The sequence below is a fragment of the Salarias fasciatus genome, chromosome 19 (genome assembly GCF_902148845.1).
Source record: "Salarias fasciatus chromosome 19, fSalaFa1.1, whole genome shotgun sequence".
NCBI classification, from domain to species: domain Eukaryota; kingdom Metazoa; phylum Chordata; class Actinopteri; order Blenniiformes; family Blenniidae; genus Salarias; species Salarias fasciatus.
In genome coordinates, this window is record NC_043763.1 from 12107810 (window position 1) to 12129583 (window position 21774).

The window sequence follows — 21774 nt, forward strand, 5'->3', positions numbered from 1 at the left end:
ACAGCTGCTAATGCAGAGATTGTGCACATAGAGGAACAACAAGTATGTACCTATAGGCGAGGGGAAAAAACTGTCAAAACCACAGCAATCCACAGCAAACATTAGTGCTGCACTAATTAGCAGGCATAATGGATATGTAAGTTTTGTTGTAGTTGAGCTGAATTATTCATTTTCAGGCATAAGGTATGGGAAGTCTGTAAATGAAAGAGTGAGAAAGAGAAGCAGCGAGTGGCAACACGCACTGGAGGAGCTTTAATGCCTGACATGCAGCAGGAAAGAGAAGAATATGCTGCTTTCATTGAAGCCGGCTGAAAGTTCAACAAAACCCACGGGACACATTTTCACATGCCTGGGAATATTTACACTATTTAAACTGGTAAACTATATTTCAATGGCTTTCCTCGGCAGCGCTGCACAAACACTGTGTCGAGGCGTCTTAATGCCAAGTCTGCACAAAAATCACACTGGGTCGGTTTTTCACGTTACCTGGCTATCAATAAAACTGTACGTGGACTGGAATGCTGCTTACAGTGATCCTGATGCAGAACTGCGACTTCAAGCATTTCTCACAACATCATAAGTACCATATCAAAGGATCCATAGGGTGGTTTATTATAAAAGAATATAGCTGCCTGTACAGCCATAATGTTTTGTTTTGCTTGCCAAAAAAATAATAGTTATCTGAAGCAAAGCTTAAAAAAGTCAAAACAATAATGTTTCTTGAACTGGGTTGGATGAGACAGTGATACGTTTTGATTTCAATCAAGTTTATTAGTCAGCTTCATGATGATCTACATTTTACCAAATTACCGGGTTTTCAGAGTTTCATGTCACTTCTTTCTCTCATGTTAAACATTTCTCTGCTACATAAAAGTCACACAGAGCTGTCTGATCGCTAGAGTTTCATTTTAATCCCATCCGTCCGTCCATCCATCCATCCATCCATCTTCTATAGCTACCCCTTAATCCTGTGCAGGATGGCAGGGTGCTGGAGCCAATCCCAGCTTAATATGGGCGAGGGCAGGATACACCCTGGACAGGTCACCAGTCCATCACAGGGCAAACACACCCAGACAGACAGTCTCACACACACACACATGCACGTTCAGACTTGGGCGAAATTTAGGTTAAAAATATAACCTCGCATGCATGTTTCTGGACTGTGGGAGGAAATCGCGTGGCATTATAATCCCAGTTTCCCTGATTTGATTCCGGCTTGAGTAACTTTTCTTTGTAAAGCTGCTGTAGTCTCACTATTTATCCTCCAGTGCGCGCTGTGTCTTCCTGGTATTGATCAGGAGTCATCAAACATTTTGAAAGTGTACTGAGAGGACTGCACTGCAGAGTATTGTACTTCATTCTCATAATCTGTGGGGTTGCCTCTATTTCAAGCGGCAGAGCATCTTTAATGTGGCAAAGTGAATTCCTGTAATGAAAATTACTTGGATTTAAGATTGGTAATTCATTTGAATACAGGTGGGAGTTGTGATTGGGGCGTGTGAAAAGTTCTCCTGTTTAATTTTATATATCGCTCTATAGCTATGGAATTAGTGCAATGTTTTATTCTGTTTGCTTCAAATTATGCAAAGAGGCTCCTTATTAACGATCACTTCCAATGGTAGGAAACAGAAATACCCCAACGAGCAACGATATCTTCTCTCTGGTAATCTTTTAGGGATGATGTTGAGCCGCTGTTTTAACATCTGAAAGGCAGCATGTGCTTTACAGCCGCAGGATATTCGAGGAAACATGAAACATGTGATGACGTTATTTAGTACTGTAAAAAAATATAAGCAGATAAATAGATATTTTATGTCTTCGACTTTCACTCTCAGATTTCTTCTTCCAAATAACAGTGACATTTCTTCTGGACTGTATTTCCATCTGTTCTAAACAGACCATGCTTTGTTACTATTTTATTTTTTTCCCATCACGTGTGTCTGCAGTTCCCACCAGGAGCGCTTCAAACGCAGAGCCGTTTGCTAGCTCTGTTTCTGGTCGTTTTTCTTGATTTTTGTGTGAATTAATTGTGATTTTGTGACTTTTCTTTCATATTTAAAAATCTCTCGGAACTCAGGTTTTAATATGTGCTTTGTGCACGTTGACATTTTGATAACAATAAATCTGCAACATATTGCTCTACTGTGCATGTTGCTGGTGGTTTTTGTTAAGCAACAAGCATCAGCTGGCTGCTCGGACCAAGATATTCAGTTTAGACTTTCTTAAACAGAACTGATTCTTCCTAAGGGTTTAACTGAGAAGTGCTGTAAATACCACAAAACAATAAAAAAAAAAAAAACCTCTTTGTGCTCACAACAAAGCAAACATGTGGAAAAACAGGACCGAAATGTGACAATTCGTCTGAGGGTTTGGTCCCAGGTGAGGACAGCATGTTGTGCTTGCCTTTGCTCCTCGGTACAAACCCACAACGCTGATGAATAATCTATCAGGGAACAAAAGACTAATGATCTGATTGGCTGCGATGGTACCGTATGTAGATAGGCTGTACAGAACAGCATTGATCCCTCCCTCTCCATTTCTCCCTCACCCATCGGACCTACCGGACGGATCAATAGTGCTCAACACATTATTGACCTCCGCCTGATACCTTTCACAGGGATAAAGACAGAGACATAAACACTGGATGGAGTGAGGGAAGAGGTAGGAAGAGACAGCAAATGTATCTATATGTGTATGCGTGAGTCTGTATTTATGTGTGTCCCTGACTAGAGAGGTACTAATCTACATTCTGGTTCACGCTGATATGTACCTCATCACTGTCTCCTTGACCCGCTGTCCTTAGTGCACAGAGAGAGGGAGCGGAAAGAGGAGGAGGAGGGGGGGGGAGCGTGAGGGTGAAGGAGTGAGGATGGGAGACGCTGAGAGCGTGGAGACGGGAGGGAAAAATAGCTGACTGTGGCGATCGAGCTAATTTATCAGTCCAGTCAAAACAGAGCGTCTTGCTCCGGAGCAACAGGATGCGGCTGCCACTTTCGCCGTCACGTCGGGCGGACAAAATCCACACGGAAAGGCACGTACAGTCCCTGGAAACCCAGCTGGTTCTCAAACCTGGCACGACACGCACATTCAACATGCACTCCTACCCCCCCCAAAAGGGCTGCTGCCAAGGTGGCAGTGCTGATCCAGACGGACGCACTTGTGCACACGCGTGCACACACACAGACAGACACACACACACACCGGATGACAGCACTAATACATGCCGCAGACACAACATCCACTAAGCCAACGCTGCACAGAGGGAAGGCAGAGGGGGCCAAAAGAACACGAGGAGAACAACTGTAAACCAGAATAAAGCTTTAAATCAAGATGTAGGAGGAATTTAACGATTATGGATGTTTATGCTTCAGTTCATCGAGCTAAAACAAAGAGCAGCCCGATAATCACTTGTTCAAACAGAAGAAATGTGCTCTGTGAGTTTTCAGTCAGGTACAGCTGCAAGACAGAGTCCCTTCAGCTGATTTGAAGTCAGTTTCCTATTTACTCAGGGCTGTCAGTGACAGAAAAAGGTAAACAGGGGACTTCTTTAGACTGTTTGCCTTCTACCTAGGAACGCATGTACACATCTACTGCTTTACTGCGTCACAAGCCAAACATTTACATTATGTAACTCATGTCTAGCAAACTTGGGCTTTTTAATGAATCCACGAATAAAGTAGTAATCTAAATTCAATGAAGTCGTCCATGTCATCCAACAGGTTTTCTTTTGCAATTTACAATATTAAAAATGTCTACAAAGACGTCGCGAACTGATGATGAGAGGTGAAATGTCTTCAAACCCTTATGAAAGTCAAATTGCTTATTAAGAAAAGCAGCAAAGGTAACATGAGAAATGTGTCTGAAAATAGGAAAAATTTGCATTGATGACTTGTGGGCGCATCGGGTTAACTCCTGACCCCGAGCGATTTTAACCCAGGTTCAGATCCCCGCCGCGGTGGGAGAGGAATCAAAACTAACCAGCCCTGTAGGGAAAGTTGACATGCTACAGGCAGCAGCTGAATAGCAGCTCTTTTCATTAATGGATTAACACGTATTGTAATATGAATTCAGAAGATATGCTGGGTTTTGTTAGTGCTGGTAGTTAGGAATGTTCCTGGTCCCTAATTTCTCAGATGACAAAGTGACAACTTTGATCAAGAACAGCCAGCTCGTCTAAATAAGGAAGACTCAAGATTTTTCTTTAACTTCCTGAAAATTTAACCTTGGAGAAAGTTAAATGGAAACTTATCTTGAGAAGTCCTGTCCATGAAAACAAGGCTTATCATTTCAGACTGGGTGGGATCACCGTGTCTCGGTGTCAGCGATATCAAACTGGTCTGAGAGGGAGGCTTTGCTGGCGGCAGCCACGGTTATGCACGGTTACTATCCGAACGCTTGTGTGGCTGCACGCTGCTCGAGCGGAGTGATTAAATGCTTGTTTTCATTTTTCTACTCAAACTATTAAACTGCTGATTTTGCAAGAGGGAATCTGTTCACTTCCCCCTGTGCGACTTGTGAGGGTGCAGACATTTAATCACACACGTCACGACAAAAAAGCAACCTCACCTTAATGCAACAATATTAAAGACAAACAAAACAAAGAGCTGGTTAATGTCGATAGCAGTAAGTTAGGTTCAATCAATGACTGTCCCACAATGCAGTACCGACACTTGATGCACTTGAAGTACCTTGACAGTTCCCAGGCCACATGGCCTTTTATCAGACAATAAACCATACTAATAAAGACAGTCGCATGGAAAACTCCACAAATTCAACAGAAGCAAACAAAAGATTTAGCCACTGCAATTTTCAATACATTACTGCTAAATATAAAAACATTACCACAAAATGTATATTCATGATGGAATATGCTTACTAATACTATATTTTATTTATTTGCTTAAAACGGCCATTTGACCTAATTAAGTTCAAACGGTTTTGGATTTCCAGAGGAACGAGGGTCTTGAGTTGAGTGATCAGACGCAGAGAAAGCCGGGCTTATCGTCCATTTCCTTCAGCCCCGGTCTGTTTTGACATTTGCTCGCCGAGCTCCATTTTCAAATACCTCAACTGTCTCTTGGTTGTGTCTTGATGTTGACTACACTGCCCTCTCCTCCTCGGCACTACTAGGCATTGTGGGTAAACAGCTAGATTAGCCAATCAATCTTCTCCCGGGAACAGGGGTAGCGGAGGTGAGGCAGAGAGAAAGAAGACGAGTGGGTCAGAGAAGAGATAGGGAGAGAGAGAGAGAGAGAGAGAGAGAGAGAGAGAGAGAGAGAGAGAGAGAGAGAGAGAGAGAGAGGAAAGAGTTGGGAGAGGGAGTGAGCGATAAGCCGAGTGAGAAGAGAGGGGGCGGACTGGTGTGTCGGGTGAAGGAGAGAGTAAGAGATACGGCGAAGAAGGATGGGAGGAAAAAGAGGTGCGGGGAGAATGGGTACAGAGCGAACGGGAGGGGAGGGAGGAGAGATGTAGATGTGGGGGTGTCGCAGAGAAACCACAAGCTGCAGGAAAACATGATGTGAGGAGGCTGAAGTTGCATAAAGTGCAAGGAAGTCGAAGAAGTGCAAGGGAAAAGTGACAAATGTGCAATGAGAGAGTGCAGAGGAAAAGCTTGATGAAAGCATCAACGATTACAGATGTTACAGCTGGCGTTAAACTTAATGTTTACAACAGAAAAATCCCTTTTATATTACTTTATATTACTATGAATTTACAAGCAGAAAACTTTTCTGACTCGCTAGAGGCAACAGTGATGCTCCCATGTTAGAAAGAAAGGACTAATCCATCCACTGGAACCATCACAGGTGAAGGAAGCCTCTCACTTCAAAACATTATGAAGCTTCTTATCCTGCCAAACTGTTTTCCACAGGCATCAAACTCCCAAGATGTCAAACTCAAAACAAAGGAATGTAACCTAGATGAACAACAGAAGTTGAAGTAACTGGATATGTAATGGCATTTGGGTTTCCTCTGCAGTCTAAGGCCCGTGTTAACTAGTGACTGCTGTTTGTTTTTGTAATGAAACCAAACACACGCAGAGAACAATACGCTATAAACATTAACAATGGAGAGGACACGGACATTTGTACGGACAGACAACAAAGTTGGATTGCTTTTACGGGTGACTCAACTATAAAACTACAGAGTCCCAGGAGAATATGGACAGGGAGTCACGCTACTCTGGAGGCAGATATTATTATACAGTATATTCTCCATCTACTTGTATTGCTGCAGAAGAACTATTTACTACAGCCGTAGTGCACATGCACAGTAGCTTTACAAAAAATGAGTTGTCCTCCGTTACACTTAGACATTGTCAGAGCATTTTTCCAAAAGTTGCATTTTCCTCATTTGCACAGAGTGACTGTTTTTGAAGAAAGTTCCAACCACTTTCCAGAAGTTGCACTTTCAGTGGCTCCCCCGCTGTCGTGAAAACGGACACCCAAAACACAACGTAAGTTTTCCATCTTTACTTGAAAACGCTGTTGTGTAAACTAAAAATGTACGCATGTCTGTACAGGAATAGCTCTCTGGAAACTGCATCATCTGACAAGCAGCCGATACGATCGCACTATCTCCTCCGTAAACTGCTGTTTGGACACTTGGAAGAAGTTGCTTCGACAGTAACCGACAGCTTCTGCTGCGTCTGCACCCAGCGAGGAGAACTGTGATAATAGTTCTTAAATACAGACTTGCAATCTAGCAATCCTCAAAAGACCGAGAAACTCTTTTGAGGTACGGTGAAATTTTTTTTTTTCTTTCTTTTTTTTTTTTTAACTCCAATGCCTCAATCCGGCTCATTCTTTTGAAACCAGTAGAAAGGACCTGTGCTCAGAGACTAGCCTCAGGGGGCTGGAGCCAAAATTAAACCGGTCTTGTCTCCTTTGCTTTATCACTTTTAGGAGCAGACAGAAAGCAACCATGTAGCACGACATCTACATTTATACACACAGGGTTAACTTGAGGGGGGGGTGTGTGAGCCCCTTCCACCCTCCTCAGGGCTGGTTGCCAAAGATGCCCCCCGTCCGTCAAAACACACACACACACACACACACACACACACACACACACACACACACACACACACACACACACACACACACACACACACACACACACAAATCCCTGGCTTAGCCTCGGCCCAGTGCTGGGATTACCGGATTAGAACTCTATTCCATTATCTCCCCACACTATACAGAGCACGCACACGCACACACACACACACACACACACACACACACACACACACACACACACACACACACACACACACACACACACACACACAATGCCACACTGTCTTGGCCAGAGAGGACAGGCTGAAGACAGACAAACAGTGTCAATCAAAATAGATAACATTAACACACACAAGAGCATACAGTGACAGTTCCCCCCTCACACTGGAGAAAAAAAACACACTTCTTTACATTAGTACTGCACACAAAGTGAACGTGTTATTCCAAGGCCTCTGGTGGAGGAAGGTGTAAACTCGAACTCTGACAACAAGCAGCCACTGCTGAATCGTCTCGGGACAAAATACTGAAACCTTTGTGAGCTATGGAGAAGCAGCTGACCTCGGCCTTCACGTTCTCCATACTGTACGACACGAGGAACAGTTCATCCTGTACAAAAACGCTCCTAGAATAATTCACAGATGAACATATGTGAAAACTGATTAAATAAACTGAATGTAGGACGGAAAAGAAAGAAAAAAAAACAACTCTAATAGCCACTACTTCCTCAGTTCGATCAGATCCATCCACAAATTCACCTGATGTTTACATGCTGCTATCCTCTCGAGATTTCCAAGAAAAAACTGTGGAGTTATGAAGTGGCAGCAACAATTTTGGGTGTCCCTCGTTCAAAAAAAAAGAGAAAACAAAAAAAAGTTTCATTCATTTTCTCTTTGACTATTGTGGAGGCAGCACTTCCAAGGCTTTGGATGGAAACGCTCCCAGCTGAATCATCAGCGCAGCAGATGAAAAACTGTATTAGAAAATGTTTGGCTCTTTGATAACAACTGAAATAATTAAAACTGGGGGGCACTGCATGCGCCTAAATAATCATTATTTCTTTGCCAGCAGACTCCTGTGATTCCCTGTTAAGTGGCATTAAAGATATCATTAAAATTTAAAAATGATATAGGAATATGGAGCCGTGCCTTGCACAGACACGCTGCGGTTTCAAGGCACTGGTGGCTTCGTCAGTTCGGACTTGCTGATGACATTTCAGGTGGTGGCATTTAGCTCTGTGTCTGAACGAGAACGGCTCCATGTAGCCACACCACGTCGTTTTCAGCGTGGTCGAGGTCTTCCATTGAATCGGATCAGTTTTCTGCCTCATCTCATTAATTCTGTTGTATTTCTAACCTTTGCAATTCATTTGGTTTAATTGTTCTCGTTCTGGTGTTTACTAATTCAGCCACATTTCACTGGATTATTTCATTCAGTTGTTTCGGGGGAGTGTGTGTCCTCCCACAGTGCGTTTGTAGGTGTGTATGTTTATGCTCATGCGTAGATGTTTGCGAATATTTTTCCCTTTGAGTTGCATTTTACTGTGGGAAAGGTGATGCATAAATGAAGGCTGATTGATTTTTTTTTTTTTTTGTTTTCTCCACTTCTGACATTTTCTGATGCATCCTAACAAACCAGCACTTAGTGATTTCAAAACTTGGCACATACAAAGCAATAGGATGCACAGAGACTGATAACAGATATGTGAACCTGTGAGAATCACACATCAACTTGTGGAAAGACGAATAAAATTAAACTAAATTCATGTCAGACTAGTTAGCTGTTTTTTGCATGTGTTTGTTTAAGCCTTGGACTTTACTTTGTTGAGCGTCGAGCAGCACGGGAGCGAAGTGGTTTGCACTGTTGGATCGCAGCTGGAAGGTGGAGCCTGCTGAGCCCCGTAGGTTCCGCAGCTTTCACCTCCAATCCAATGGAGTGAATGGTGACATTACATGAACTGTGTGCGTGTGTGCGTGCATGAGATCCATGTGCTACGAATGGCACTACATAACATGACACACACTGAGCTTATTACAACTTATATTGAGAAAAAAAACAAACAACTACAATAAAATGTTTACTTTTTACGTGTTTACGTGACAAAACTAGTGGTCAAGCTGTTCATGTTTTCATAGAGTAAATATCGACAGATTACACTACAGAATTATATATTACTTATAAAAAAAGTCCTTGAACAAGACATTATTCCGTCCATGCTTCAACACTCCAGCGCACACTGGACCTCAGTATTGACACGTATAAGAGCCGCGTGAATCACAGCAGATGCAGAGAAATCTGAATGGCTATTCAAACGTGTGTAAAAGAGTGATTGTTTCTGTGAAGGAAAACAAAAAAAAAAAAAAAAAACGTGTTGGCAGATTCCAGCCCGTCACTTACATAATCATGGAAGGCCTTAGCCTCGCTGGAGTGTTCACATGTCTCCCTTCGGTCTGGAGCTGCACAATACAAATCCCAGAATACACTGAAATGGAAAGAGGGCGAGAGGAGAGAGGAGAGGTCAGAGGTTACAAAACAGAGCAATACAAGCAAATGTGTAACAGCTATTCATAATCCATTCACACACTCTCACTATCTCCCCAGCGCTCTTAAACTACCTCTTACACACTTGAGCATCTTTGTAAGAGGGACACAATGCCTGTGTAGCCCCCTCAATCAACCTCTCACTCTCTCAAAATGCATACACACACACTCACACACACTTGTATCACCACGCTTGCATGGACTTCAGTGGATGCATCTTTTCACGTTTTTTTCCACTCTTAAAGGGACTGACATCGACTGTGTCGCCAAACCGACCTTTCAAATAGCTGGAGTCAGATAGTGTTAAGAAAAAAAAAAAAAAAAAAACTTGTTTCACATCTTTTTGTACTCCGTTGTATTACTGTAGTGAACACAAATACGAAAGGGGACAGAAAAGGTACTGATGCCTCTTCAACAATGAGCTAATCAAAGCAAACGCTGCCCAGGTTTTAGGCTGAAGCGCCCTCTGAACAATACAGCTGTTCAATGCAGTCAGTCACTTTCAATGCATTTGAACCACTGCCAAAGCCAATTATCTAATACAGCTTGGGAAAATTGTTGACTTCCTGACCAATGACTCGACAGTTCAAGAAGCGGCCAAGGCACTGAGCGCACCATATTGTTCTGCACGGCCAAAAAAGAGAAATCTGACTGGCGGTGTCACAATGTTTGTGTTTTGAAGAAGTTCTGTCCCTGAACTTTGAATGCATCTTGGAGATCTTCACACACACTTTTTCTTCTTTTTTCGCTTCTTTCACTGAACAAGTGTGAGCTGCTTAAAATGTGTTTCTTTTATCGCACACGTTTTAAAAACACAAGAAGAGAACCACATTCAAACTACAGAATCACTAGTTATGAGGCAAATTTCAACGAGGTTCTGATTTAGCGGCGGAGCAAAGACCAACATCACTACAGAAAGGACCAATCAGGCAGCGGCATCACAGGTTTCAGCAATCTACTTAAAGGCGTGTTGAATCCTCAGCAGTCCTAATATTTGAAAATATTTCCCGGGGTTAGGACGGTTCAGGGATAAGCAGACTACAGTAGATCAACTTGATCTCAAAAGTGGACTTACTCCAACCTCAGAAAGCTGCAGAGGAGCACATGGTAACAGATGTGAGTTGAGTAGGAAAAATATTAAAAGGGGGAATCTTTTAAAAGATAAATAAACATTTGATTCAGGCTAAAAAAAGAAATTACAAACAGGATAAAGGCTAAAAGTACAACTCACTGTCTCAGAGACAAAAGCTGACATACACACTAAAAGCAGTGTGAGCCTTTACAAGAAGACATCGTTTTATTTTCACAAACACTTCAGGATTTCTTTAAGTTCTGAAACAACAGATGGAACTTATTCTTCAGGTTTACCTTGCCCTGGACTGTATGTTTTCAAATTATTATTCCGTTCCTTCATTTTCTTCTTATTAAAACATGTCCTTGGTCTCAGATTGCTGATGGTGCCGACGCTCAATCTTCTGACTCAGCACAGCCACCCCCCGAGGCAAAGTTACACTGGATACTGTACTTTTAAAGACCATTTAAGGGTATATTTAAACTGGCTGTGTTAAATTATCATGATTTTTTTATTTCTCAAATATGTTCAGTTGTAATCTGTATGATACTCATTTCAATGCAGTTTGTCCTTCAGCAACACACTGAATCCATTCTGAATCCTGGGGCAGTTTGGAGCTGATAGATACCGTGCTCCATTTCCCTTTTCTTTAAACCAGCTGTACGGATTTACAATATGAAAACACACAATGTTTTATCTGTTTCGGGTTAAATAGTGATCCTAAAGTCAGCATTTCTTTGAATAAGTGTAGAGATATTCTATGCTTCCATGTTGTGAACACCTTAAACCAAACAGTGATTAAACTTTTCTTTTTTTCGTGACCTTTGGAGCCATTAAGATACACAATTCTGCCACTTTTAAGGCCTCACTGCACAGGATTAGTCTTTAATGTTTCAGTTTAGGTCCAAACACACCATCATTCATCTGTAAATGCTCAAACATGTATCCAATCTGATGCCAAAGATTGTCCACATAGCAAAACATTCACAACGACTGGTTGTTGGAATATCAGCTGCTTGAAAGCATGGCTGAAATATGAAGAGCTATATTCACACTAATCTTGAAATTTGTGCTTTTAGAAATGAGTAATGGACCTTGACGTCAAAGATTTCAGTTTAGGGAAGAAATGAAGACGACTGCCAGCCAAATATCTGTTAAACTGACGTCCAAGTTAAGAATGTGTTTCAAACCGCGGCTGTTTTAATTGAGTGAAACATTTCAGTAGCCCTTTTCTCTGCTTCGATTATCCTCTGACCTGACGCTGACTCATGCTCTCCTTCCTCAGCTCTCAACGCTCACAAGAATTGTTTTGGGAAGTCTGGGAGGGATTGATTGAAGTTCTGTATGGTCTGAGCTACGGCCAAATTCAGGCGTGGATTGAAAACCTATTGAGTTCGTCAGTCTTATAGGTAAAACCAGTCTTTACATTCCATCTATGAATTTCAGTTTAGTGTTTATACATCTGCCGGGTCCTCGGGCAGCTCATATGTCAATCTTATACTTAACATATGGTGCAGAAAGTGGGACAGGAATGTGACTGCGGGCGTGTAAACATGGATTTTGGAGTGAAATACACACTGCGGTGCCTGTTAACGTGCACCACAGGTGAGAGCAACATCCAAAAACAAGAGGAACTGCTGATCAGTGCTTAAAAAGTTGACCCAAAAGGTCAAACCTTAGCCAGGGGCAGAAATGACAGGAGATGGGGGGAGGGAGGAAGGCTGAGGAGGGAGAGGTGACACAAAGGAACCTGGAATGCAACGGGTTAATCTGCTAAGAAACCCTCTCCCATGTGAACAAAAGGGGAAAAGTGGGAGGTGGGGGGCACACAAAGGGCGACGGGAGGGTGAGGAGGGGGAAGGGAGTGTGTCTGTGTGTGTGTATGTGTGTGTGTAGGGTGGGGGTCCATTCCCTAACCATCTGGATCTATTGTTTCAGAAACGGGGGTTAAGACTGGAGAGCGGGAGGAGGGGAGAGGCTGGAAGACGGGGAGGGGAGGGGGCACGCCCTCTCCGAGTCTGGTCAACCCAAAGGGCTGAGACTCTGAGACCTCCCACCCCTGGAAGTCACAGTGAACCACAAAATGGACAAGAAGAATAACATTTAGGAGGAAGAACCTCAAACACCTGGATATCTAAAGGCTTATGAATAAATTGAAGACATTTGAAAAATTGGATAATGGATCATGTGGATGAGGAACCTGGAATAAAACCACCATTTGTGTCTGTTACAGCGGGGTTGATACTGATGGAGGAGCCCCAGAACAAGAGCATAGAGAGGTGGCAGGGAGGAGACATGAAAATGGAATGGACATGCTTTTGAACACAAATGAGGGAGTAGCTGCTCATACTGGAAAAAAAAAAAAAAAAAAAAAAGAATGTAACACTTACCACCACCACGAATGGAGAAATCCAGGCGGCTCTCCTAATGTAATATTCTTCTCCCATCGAATCTGAGGAGAGGAGAGGAGAGCAGTGGAGAAGTCACTTATGGCCACTGGAGAGAGGATTATGTCTGCAGGTCCAGGGGTTAAGAACATATAATCAGTCAGTTTGGAACTGTCAATGGCCTCAGATGTGAGGATAGGCATCTTCCTGTCTCCGACGATCTCCATCATCCTCAACCTCTTCCTGCTATTCCTCTCTCTACTCTACTCCATTCATAAACACAGACTGTCATCTACATCGTCACTACAGGCCTGCTTGTAGTCCAAATGAGCTCCTGGGAGGCACAGTAGCTGCACAATAGCTCAAAATGTCTCCAATGACAAGAGTGGGTTTTACTTCGCCACTGGACGAAGATTCATCACGGCGGACAGTGAGCATGATCTGGTGTAACTTTATAAGATTCCCTGATGAAATATTTACGCAACACCTTGCACCCTGTAATCATGTTTTGCGTGTTTGCGCTGACGACGTATGTCCGAGAGACTACAAGTCGCTACGAACCCACGCTATACTGGAGATATCTTATGTAACGGTAAGTAATGAAACCAAGTTGTTTAGCATTCATAAATAATCAGGGCCTGTGTTTCAGATAACATGTTTGAACAGGAGCTGCTTGGGAGTTAAATGGGATAGGTGATTTTCACGGAAAGGAACAAAGGAGCCTTCAGTTTGAGCTCCGAGCGCCGTTTGAGTCACGGATGCCTTCTTACCTCAGACAGGAAGGTCTGTGCTGACTTCTGTGCTCCCACATGTAGCAGGTACTCGTACACATACAACGCTAACCTGGAACAAAGAGAAAGACAAGGCATCAGTGAACACGGTTAACTTTTAACTCAGACCACAAAGAGAAGGGAAATCTGGTGGCAGCCGACCGACTTTGGAAGAAAAAGTAACTTTTCGAAGAATCAATAACTAAAACTTAACCCATTGGGTGCTACGATTTTTGAGACAAAGGATTTGCAAACAAATGGAATAAAAACCTAGAGCAGGTATAAGAGCTATTTTGAGCACCAGGACACAATCCACAAGAGACTGAAAGATCCCGCCTGAAGCCCACGAGAAGCTTCAGAGATCCTCGGTCTGAATGGACAATAGCTTATTTTACGCAGCTTGTTCAAGGCGGGAATGTTGCGCCTTTATAAAAGGCACCCAGGTTTAATGAGGGGGCTGTTAGGATGGCAGCAGAGGTGGAAAGAGAGCCAAATTGATGCCTGTGTAAAACGGAGAGCTACAATAGCAGACATTGTTGTGTAAATATGGCTCGCCATTCAAAACCAAACACTGGATGATACTAAGCACCTTTGATTGGTTCAGTATGGACGGAACAGAAATAGTTGCCGTTAAGTTGTGTGCCAAAAAATGTAAAATTGCTGATGACAAACACTTTACTTTGATTAAAACCACCAATAAAACTAAATCTAACCTAAATCATACCCAAAACTGAGAAATTTACAATTCTCTATGACAAACTCCAGCTTGAGACTTTTCTTCAGGATTACTTAAGTTGTAGGTAAATGTATCAAATCGCTTCTTGATCAACCGAAATTAGACGAAATAAATAAAATTCTCCAGAAAGCGACAAACCATGCACGCAAATAACAGCCATGTCAGACCAACTACGTGACGAAGACTGTAAAAACGGATTCTTAAACAAATCCAGAATGTAAGCATTGCTCCAACTATAGCTGCCTGGTAAACGTTTGTGCTTAGGTATTTCTTGGAAAAGTGAAAAGGCCACCAAGCCTATAAGTCTGAATTCACAAACAACCAAGAAATTATCACAACAAAACTTTTGGCAAATAAACTGATGCTGGACTATATTTATTGTGACTTTTTGAAGTCTGAAGTGTTTTTTTGTGGAACCTGTTCACTGCTGTTCACTGTTCTTTGCCTTTTCCCCACAGTCAGCTGGGCTAAATGAATGTATGGATGATATATTAATTGTTAGAAATTTAGAGCTTATCATTAAACCAGTCGGTGAATAAAAACTGACTCGACAGAAGATGAAATCGTATTGGTCAATTTCCTATCTGCATTACAAATTCTAACCCTTCCAAGTCATTGCGCTATACGAGCAATCGGGACTGAAAGTGTCACCCTCTGACAGAAATACCTGCATACAAGAGGCCTTCCGTCGGTTCCAACAATATTTGAAAAGCTCTCATCAGACTTTTTCAAATCACTGCTATTATAACAGGCTGGCTACACTTGAAAATGGCAATCCACCAGGGTCTATTAACAGACAGAAGAACCATGCTGTGGAGTGGGAAACCCCCATTGGCCCAACATTGTACTCCTAACTCCTTCACTTAGTCATGTTTAATAGGCTGTTAATGGACCATCAATCGACCGGCAGTGTGGATATGACAGTGCCCTGTGTGCACAGAGCAGACAGTCCTCTGACAGGCCAATAAGGTCCTAATGAGAAGGACAGTAGCTCAGTGTCATAGTCCCCATCATTAGTCAATGAACTGATCAATGAAAGATGGTTTGGAGATAATCGGTTTGTTGTGCGGCTTGTTTTTAACCACTGACAGCTCTTTCACTTTGCACTGCTGTCGTACTTTGTACTGTAATGAACGCGCAGTCTTTAAAAGAAGGCAGAGAGACAGTGCAGTAAGTTCCTCCTGACTCTGGATCAGTTTATAATGTGGAATTTAGATGCTTAAGGTGAATCTTTGAGATGCACCAGCTGAGTGACAGAGAGTGAACACCACCACCATCATCACTCCAACAGTTGGTTGAACATTTCAAAACACAACTAAACTGCAATGATTCATCACACAATACAGCAGAGCTCATGCGCTGGAACTACTCAAATAGTTACTGTGTCTACTTCACCATGTTTCCTGATTTTTTTCATTGACCACTGCACTGAACCAGAAAATAAGCAGCAGATTGAGCGATGATTGAAATAAATTTCTGTTTGAGACTGGATAGATATGAAAGGAAATCCTTGGTACAATCCGATTTTGTTCAGTTATTGTCACAATTTGTTTCTGAGGTATCCATCGTGTGTGTGTGTGTGTGTGTGTGTGTCTCAGACAGTTGACTGTTTCTACTGCAAAGTCAATACATTTTAAAATCCACCTGAAATGTTTCTGAAGGTGAACTACAACATGAGTGTGTAACGTCGTATCGCTATCCAGGTGTTGCACTACACACTACGCAGGTGCTGCTTTTGGATTTGACTTCCGGCGTTTTCATCCAGGCTACATTTAGGTTTTTTTTTTTTTTCTTGTTTCAGTATTTGCAAATCAATTCAGAAACCAACAAAGACCTGTAGTTTCTACATGAATCAAATCTTCACAAAGGCACCCATTAATATTAAACGCACACCTATTTTTGTTTCACATGTTCTTTATGTTCTTTCAGGTGTGTGCAAATCGTAGCTACTGCTCCTTTGCAATCACATTCAAGGTTATAAATATGATGAGATTTGTATAGTTACTCCATAGCCTGCACTAGAATTTTCATATCTGTTAAAAAAAAATAAGAACCTGAAGATAATATATGAGCTTGATGTAAATGTGGGAATGAGGGATAGGTATGCAAGTCACAATTTTCTGGAAGGTCAAGGCTAAAATGTGATCATGTTCAGTTACTATTTGTTATGGGGAGGGGGATAAATAATGACTGCTGTAGTGCTTTACGATACAGATATGATCTGTGCCTGACCTGTTCTTACTACTAATGGTATGCAAATGTGGAAAATATGCATTGTTAGTATGCAAATGTAGTCTGTAAAAGATATGAATAGGCAAATAAGACAGTAAGTGTAGTATGGAGCCGGTGGTCCCGACACGATCGCACACCTTGTCCTCAAAAGAAAAACAAAACAGACTAAAATATCGTCCAGACTCATGGGCAGATGCTTAATTCGGTTTTTAGGATTACACAAGGTTACCATGTTTTAAACATGAAAGACGACAAAATCAGAGATCAACCAAGTTCTTATCTAAGTCACACATGATCAGCTGTGCTTGAATGGGGTGAAATCTGCAATCTACATATTAATGAATGGGCCCCACACACTAATATTATGTACATTCATGTGTTTACATAAAGCCAACCTTGTACGTAAAGCAGGAAGCGCATATTGGAAGAATACATCTTAGGCTCTTCATAAAAGGCACCCTGCTTGTTCTGTTCATGTACAGTGTGCGTCCTGAGACCACAGCAGTCGTCTCAACAGAGGATCAACACAACACGCAGTCCTCCTGAACCGGAGCAGCTCATTGGTTGGATGCCGCTTCCTTGAACAGACAGCACTCAGTGATTGATGTTTGAAGAACATTAAATGACTCCTCGGCTTGTCAACAAAAGTTAAAGAGTGCCAGAGTGGGACTGATCATACAGAAACGACAGACTCAGAACTTGTGTAAACTACAGCGACTCTTGACTTGTTTTTTTTTTTTTCCTCTGGAGCAAATAAGAATCAGATTTACACTTCAACGTGTGACGTAAAAGAATTCAACTGGAAACGGGTCGACACAGGCTGGACGAGCATTCAGGAGTCGTACCTTGTTAAAAAAAAAAAAAGATAATAGTTTCAATATGCAGGGCATGTGTGTTTTTATATGTACAGCAGGCCGTCCTGCTGGGAAGGTAATAAATAGCTGAGGGTGTTTCCCTCTCGCTGATAGTTAGAGATAAAACATACATGCACAGGCGAACAAACAAACCAAGCAGATGCGGTTGTGACATCTGAACTTACCCAGACTAATCTAACACAGGTTAACGATATTCAGCTGTAAATAACATCCAACGAGAGGAGCGCGTTCTGGTGGCATCCACTTAATTAACGGCATCAAGAGTGAGAGAGTTTGGTTGTTGTACAAATGACTGCTGCTGAGACAAGCACACCACGAACACTTGACCACTTTAGCCAGGGGAATCTGACCACTTTATGAGGCTCCTGGCAATTTGTAGGTCACAAAGCTCTCTGTGACCGCTGGTGTAGAGTGTAAGTCACTGCCACTGCGGGTCAGCCTCGTACTGGGCCACACACACACACACACACACGTCCTGTGCTCACAAATTTCTCTGATTCAAACTGATTTCGAGACTTGTGAGATGCTGGGAGGGGGAAAAAAAAGCCCACAGGACACTTTAGGAAACAGTGGGTGCTTCAATATTGATATTGTTTACATGTTACTGCGTACTGCAGGCTGTGCATCCTCATACCGGAGTTCCAGCAGCAGCAGGAAATAGTTAAGGACTTGGTCTTATGTCAGGGGATAGGAGGATCACACTGCAGATGCCCCCCCCAAGAGGCCTTCAATGAAATTTTTATGTGTGGTGTGTGTGTGTGTGTGTGTGTGTGTGTGTGTGTGTGTGTGTGTGTGTGTGTGTGTGTTTTTGTGTGGGTTGCAAAAGGGGTGCCTTGTGCGTGCACCTGGCCTGCTGCATTATTAAAGCTCAGAAGCAAGCTCATAGAAAAGGAACAGAAGTTTGAGGAGTGGAGCTTCTATAGCATGGATGAGCAGAGGGAGAGCAGCGGATCCGCTCTGCCGGGAGCATAAGAGGGGACACATCCAGGCTTTACAGTAGAAGAAGCAGCCGGTGGTACAGAGGATCACAGAGGCAGTTAGGTTGTGACAGCGCTCGTCGCACTCCACAGATGGAATCTGAAACTATATTCATCAGGCAAGGTAAAAAAAAATAAAAATAAAACAGATTTAAAGTCAGCTCCAGAATATTTTTTGCTCATTGGATATTAAAGCATGGTGATACATAACCTTTACACTACAGAGGTAGAAACACAGGATGTCAGCACTAGCCCAGTCCTTTCAAAAGCTTATTCAAAATGTCCTTCCTTCATCACACCGTGTGAGGTGACCCCTGACCTCCCCACCCGCCTTCACGTTCTGAAATGGGACATCAGTGCGTGCATACATTTACTTCCAGCGAGTGAGAAATCTCCCTGATGTGCACCATCGGCACACCTGACATCCTGCCCGAGGCTCCCGACAAAACCCCTTCTTTAAACATAGATGAGTCTGCCCACCATATCTCCCTCTGTCTTCTGTCTCCTTCTTTCTCCTCTGTCTCTCTCCACTCTGACGCAAAGCTGAGAGCAGCTGCTTCAGTCTGTCTCAATAATTCAACACTGAAGTGAGGGATGAGGACTTTGAGGAGCAGCATTGGATGGGAAGAGAAGAGTTAGAAGAGGCAGATGAAGAAAGCCAAAAGGAAAAGCAATGCGGTGAAAAGGCTGAAATGCAGGGGGAGCAAAAAAAAAAAAAAAAAAATCCTGTGTGGGGTAATACATGTGACAATTCTGTCCCACTCCAGTTCAATAACCTGCTGACTGGACGGCCAGTCCTGCTCATCTGCTGTGGGGAACACTTCCAGAAACAGTCTCCGATTCATTACCTTCAGGTCACAAGTCTACGACCTTTACCACCAAAAGAGCCATTTTTACCCACTTTACGCCAAATAAAATCCACCTGGAACCACAAAACATGGTCAATATTCAGAATGAGGAGAGTATAGTTCACATAGTTTGGTGGTTTCTGTTGCATTTATGAAATTTAAGAACCACACTCATTTCATTCCTGTTTTGAGCCCTTTTAGTTTCATCATCACTAATTTCTCTCCTCATATCAAACATACGAGATGAGTCTGCCTCCAATGAATGAAACTATACCCCCTCCTTTTTGTAACTATTTGGATTTATAGTTGTATGCCTGTGAGGTGAGGACCGATCCATTTATCAGCCGAAGTGAAAGGACATTTTCTTCAACAGCATGTTATATTTGAGTGTCACATTCATCACAGAAGCTAAAAGATTAAAGTCCATTTAAAAGGCAGATAAAACTCTGTTTTAAAGACGTTTATTTATTCTGTGAACTTTACAAGAAGCCACAACAGAGGGGTTCAGGCAGTTGCATGCGGCTTTAGGTGATCCGGCTGGTGTAGTGGAACAGAAACTGTTAGAAAGCTCGAAGCCAGCACTTTGAATCCAACTAAGTTTAATGAAAGCATGCACAGGTTTTTTTTTTTTTTTTTTTTTTTTACAGGGGCTTTGTTAACTGCTCCCTAACAGCGAGGGGAGTAAAGTGGAGGATCGTGGTTTTAATTTAGGGAACTGCTGCACGCTGATTTTGTGAAAACTGTCCATTTCGGTGGAATCTGGAAGCTGCTGGGAGTGCTGGGAAGGCGAGCGCACGTCTCCCGCGAGCGAACAACAGGCATCGAGACAGAGGCGTGCAGACAAAGGGACTGGAGGAGCTACGAGCTTCCCAAGCTAACTGGCGTTCAAGTTTCCGGACGAAGCAGCCGCCGAGAGGGAGAAGGCTGACTTATGAGAGGAGAACCTCGGCGAGCGAGAGGTCCGAGCTGCAAGCGGCTCGGCTCTGTTGAAGGGTTTCGCACAACTCGGGGTCACTGAAAGAAATCAGACCGGGCCACAAAAGTTACGAGGCGCAGCTGCGCGTGTGTCCGCTGTTACCGGCCGATCCGCATGGATACTGTGTGTCCGTGCCCGCTCGGAGCCGCAGCCGCCGAGGGAACGTGGAGGGACCGGGGGACGCGTTCCTCCGCTACTTTGTCACAAAGCCCCGAACAGCTGTATTCTATTTTTACCTGCCGCTCCGGCGGTGCCACACAAAAGCGCAGCTAGCTTACAATGCATTGTTCCTCACGCCGGGCTGAGATGGGAGCCCGGAGTGCGGGATCCCCCCTCCGTCCGTGCACCATTTTTCTGCGTTATTACCGGGAACACGTGCGGGGCGAGCACCGCCGCTGCAACTTTACTGGCCACGGCTGCCCGCCTGCGCGCGCTCGCTCTTTTTGCACGAGACAGAAACAAGAAAGAGCAGAGTGGAAGTGGCTAGCCGCTCCGGCTAACTTAGCAGCCATGCCTGGTAGTTGGGAGGATGCAAGAAGAGGGAAAGGGGAGACTCGCGAGCAACACACAAAGCAAATAAACTACTGCAGCATCACTTTTTACGGCTCGCACACACAAAGGAAAAGAGCAAAGCGAAACATGCAAGACTCCCCCGAAGTAACCAAACTACATCAGTTAGCAAGTTTAGCCACCTAGCCCACTCTTTGCTGGATTTCTGTTATGACAGTGTAATATTGACTTACTTTTCTCTTGCTTGGCTATCGGAGGGGACCACAGCTCCTTTACCCTTGCCGTACATCTTGGAAGCTGTTCTGATACTTTATTTTATCCCACTCGACACCTGTCAAAGAAAGCTACCAGGAAAACCTACTATCTCCATAGCTACCCAGTTAGTGTTGTCTCCCTATCTCTCCCCTGCGCTCGAGTCTCCTCGCTCCGGTTTCCTTTTTTTTTTTTTTTTTTCTACATCCCCAACATTGCCCACAAATCAGGCAGGGTTTCAGCCGGGGGGAACTTGAAACAGTCCACTGGTGGAGCGTTTTTTTTTTTCAATCGCTGTTCCTGGATTCTGCTCACGCCCCCCCTGTTGTGAGACGGTGGGGGCTTCTTAAAGCGACAGTGTCTCAGTTTTTGCCGACTTCGCTCAAGTTCAAGTTCTCTTTTGGAGGCCTTCGAGTTCAGGCCTTACCTTTACATATGTGTCTGTGTGCAGCGCCGAATTGTTAAAAGTGATTCTTTTGAAACGTTTTCAAGACATTATTAGGTTATTTGTATCCTACTGGTACCACCAAGTGTTTCATTTTCATCCCAATGACAGCGAGAATGGGCTTTTGATTGGCTGAATTA

General features: G+C 43.3%; 1 protein-coding gene across 4 annotated transcripts in view; it reads right to left on the reverse strand.

The window, feature by feature from the left end:
- LOC115406436 (single-stranded DNA-binding protein 3) overlaps positions 1-21419 on the reverse strand; it is a 39517-nt gene extending 18098 nt beyond the window's left edge. Inside the window, exons 1-4 of one of the 4 annotated variants that reach the window (XM_030116487.1) lie at positions 21171-21419; positions 13784-13856; positions 13017-13078; positions 9411-9495 (exon numbers count right to left, since the gene is read on the reverse strand). In XM_030116487.1, coding sequence (XP_029972347.1) covers positions 9411-9495; positions 13017-13078; positions 13784-13856; positions 21171-21226 — 276 coding nt within the window. In that variant the 5' untranslated portion in view covers positions 21227-21419. The remainder of the gene's footprint in view (positions 1-9410; positions 9496-13016; positions 13079-13783; positions 13857-21170) is intronic. The other 3 variants (XM_030116486.1, XM_030116488.1, XM_030116490.1) reach the window with 3 other exon arrangements.
- Positions 21420-21774: the final 355 nt, after the last annotated feature.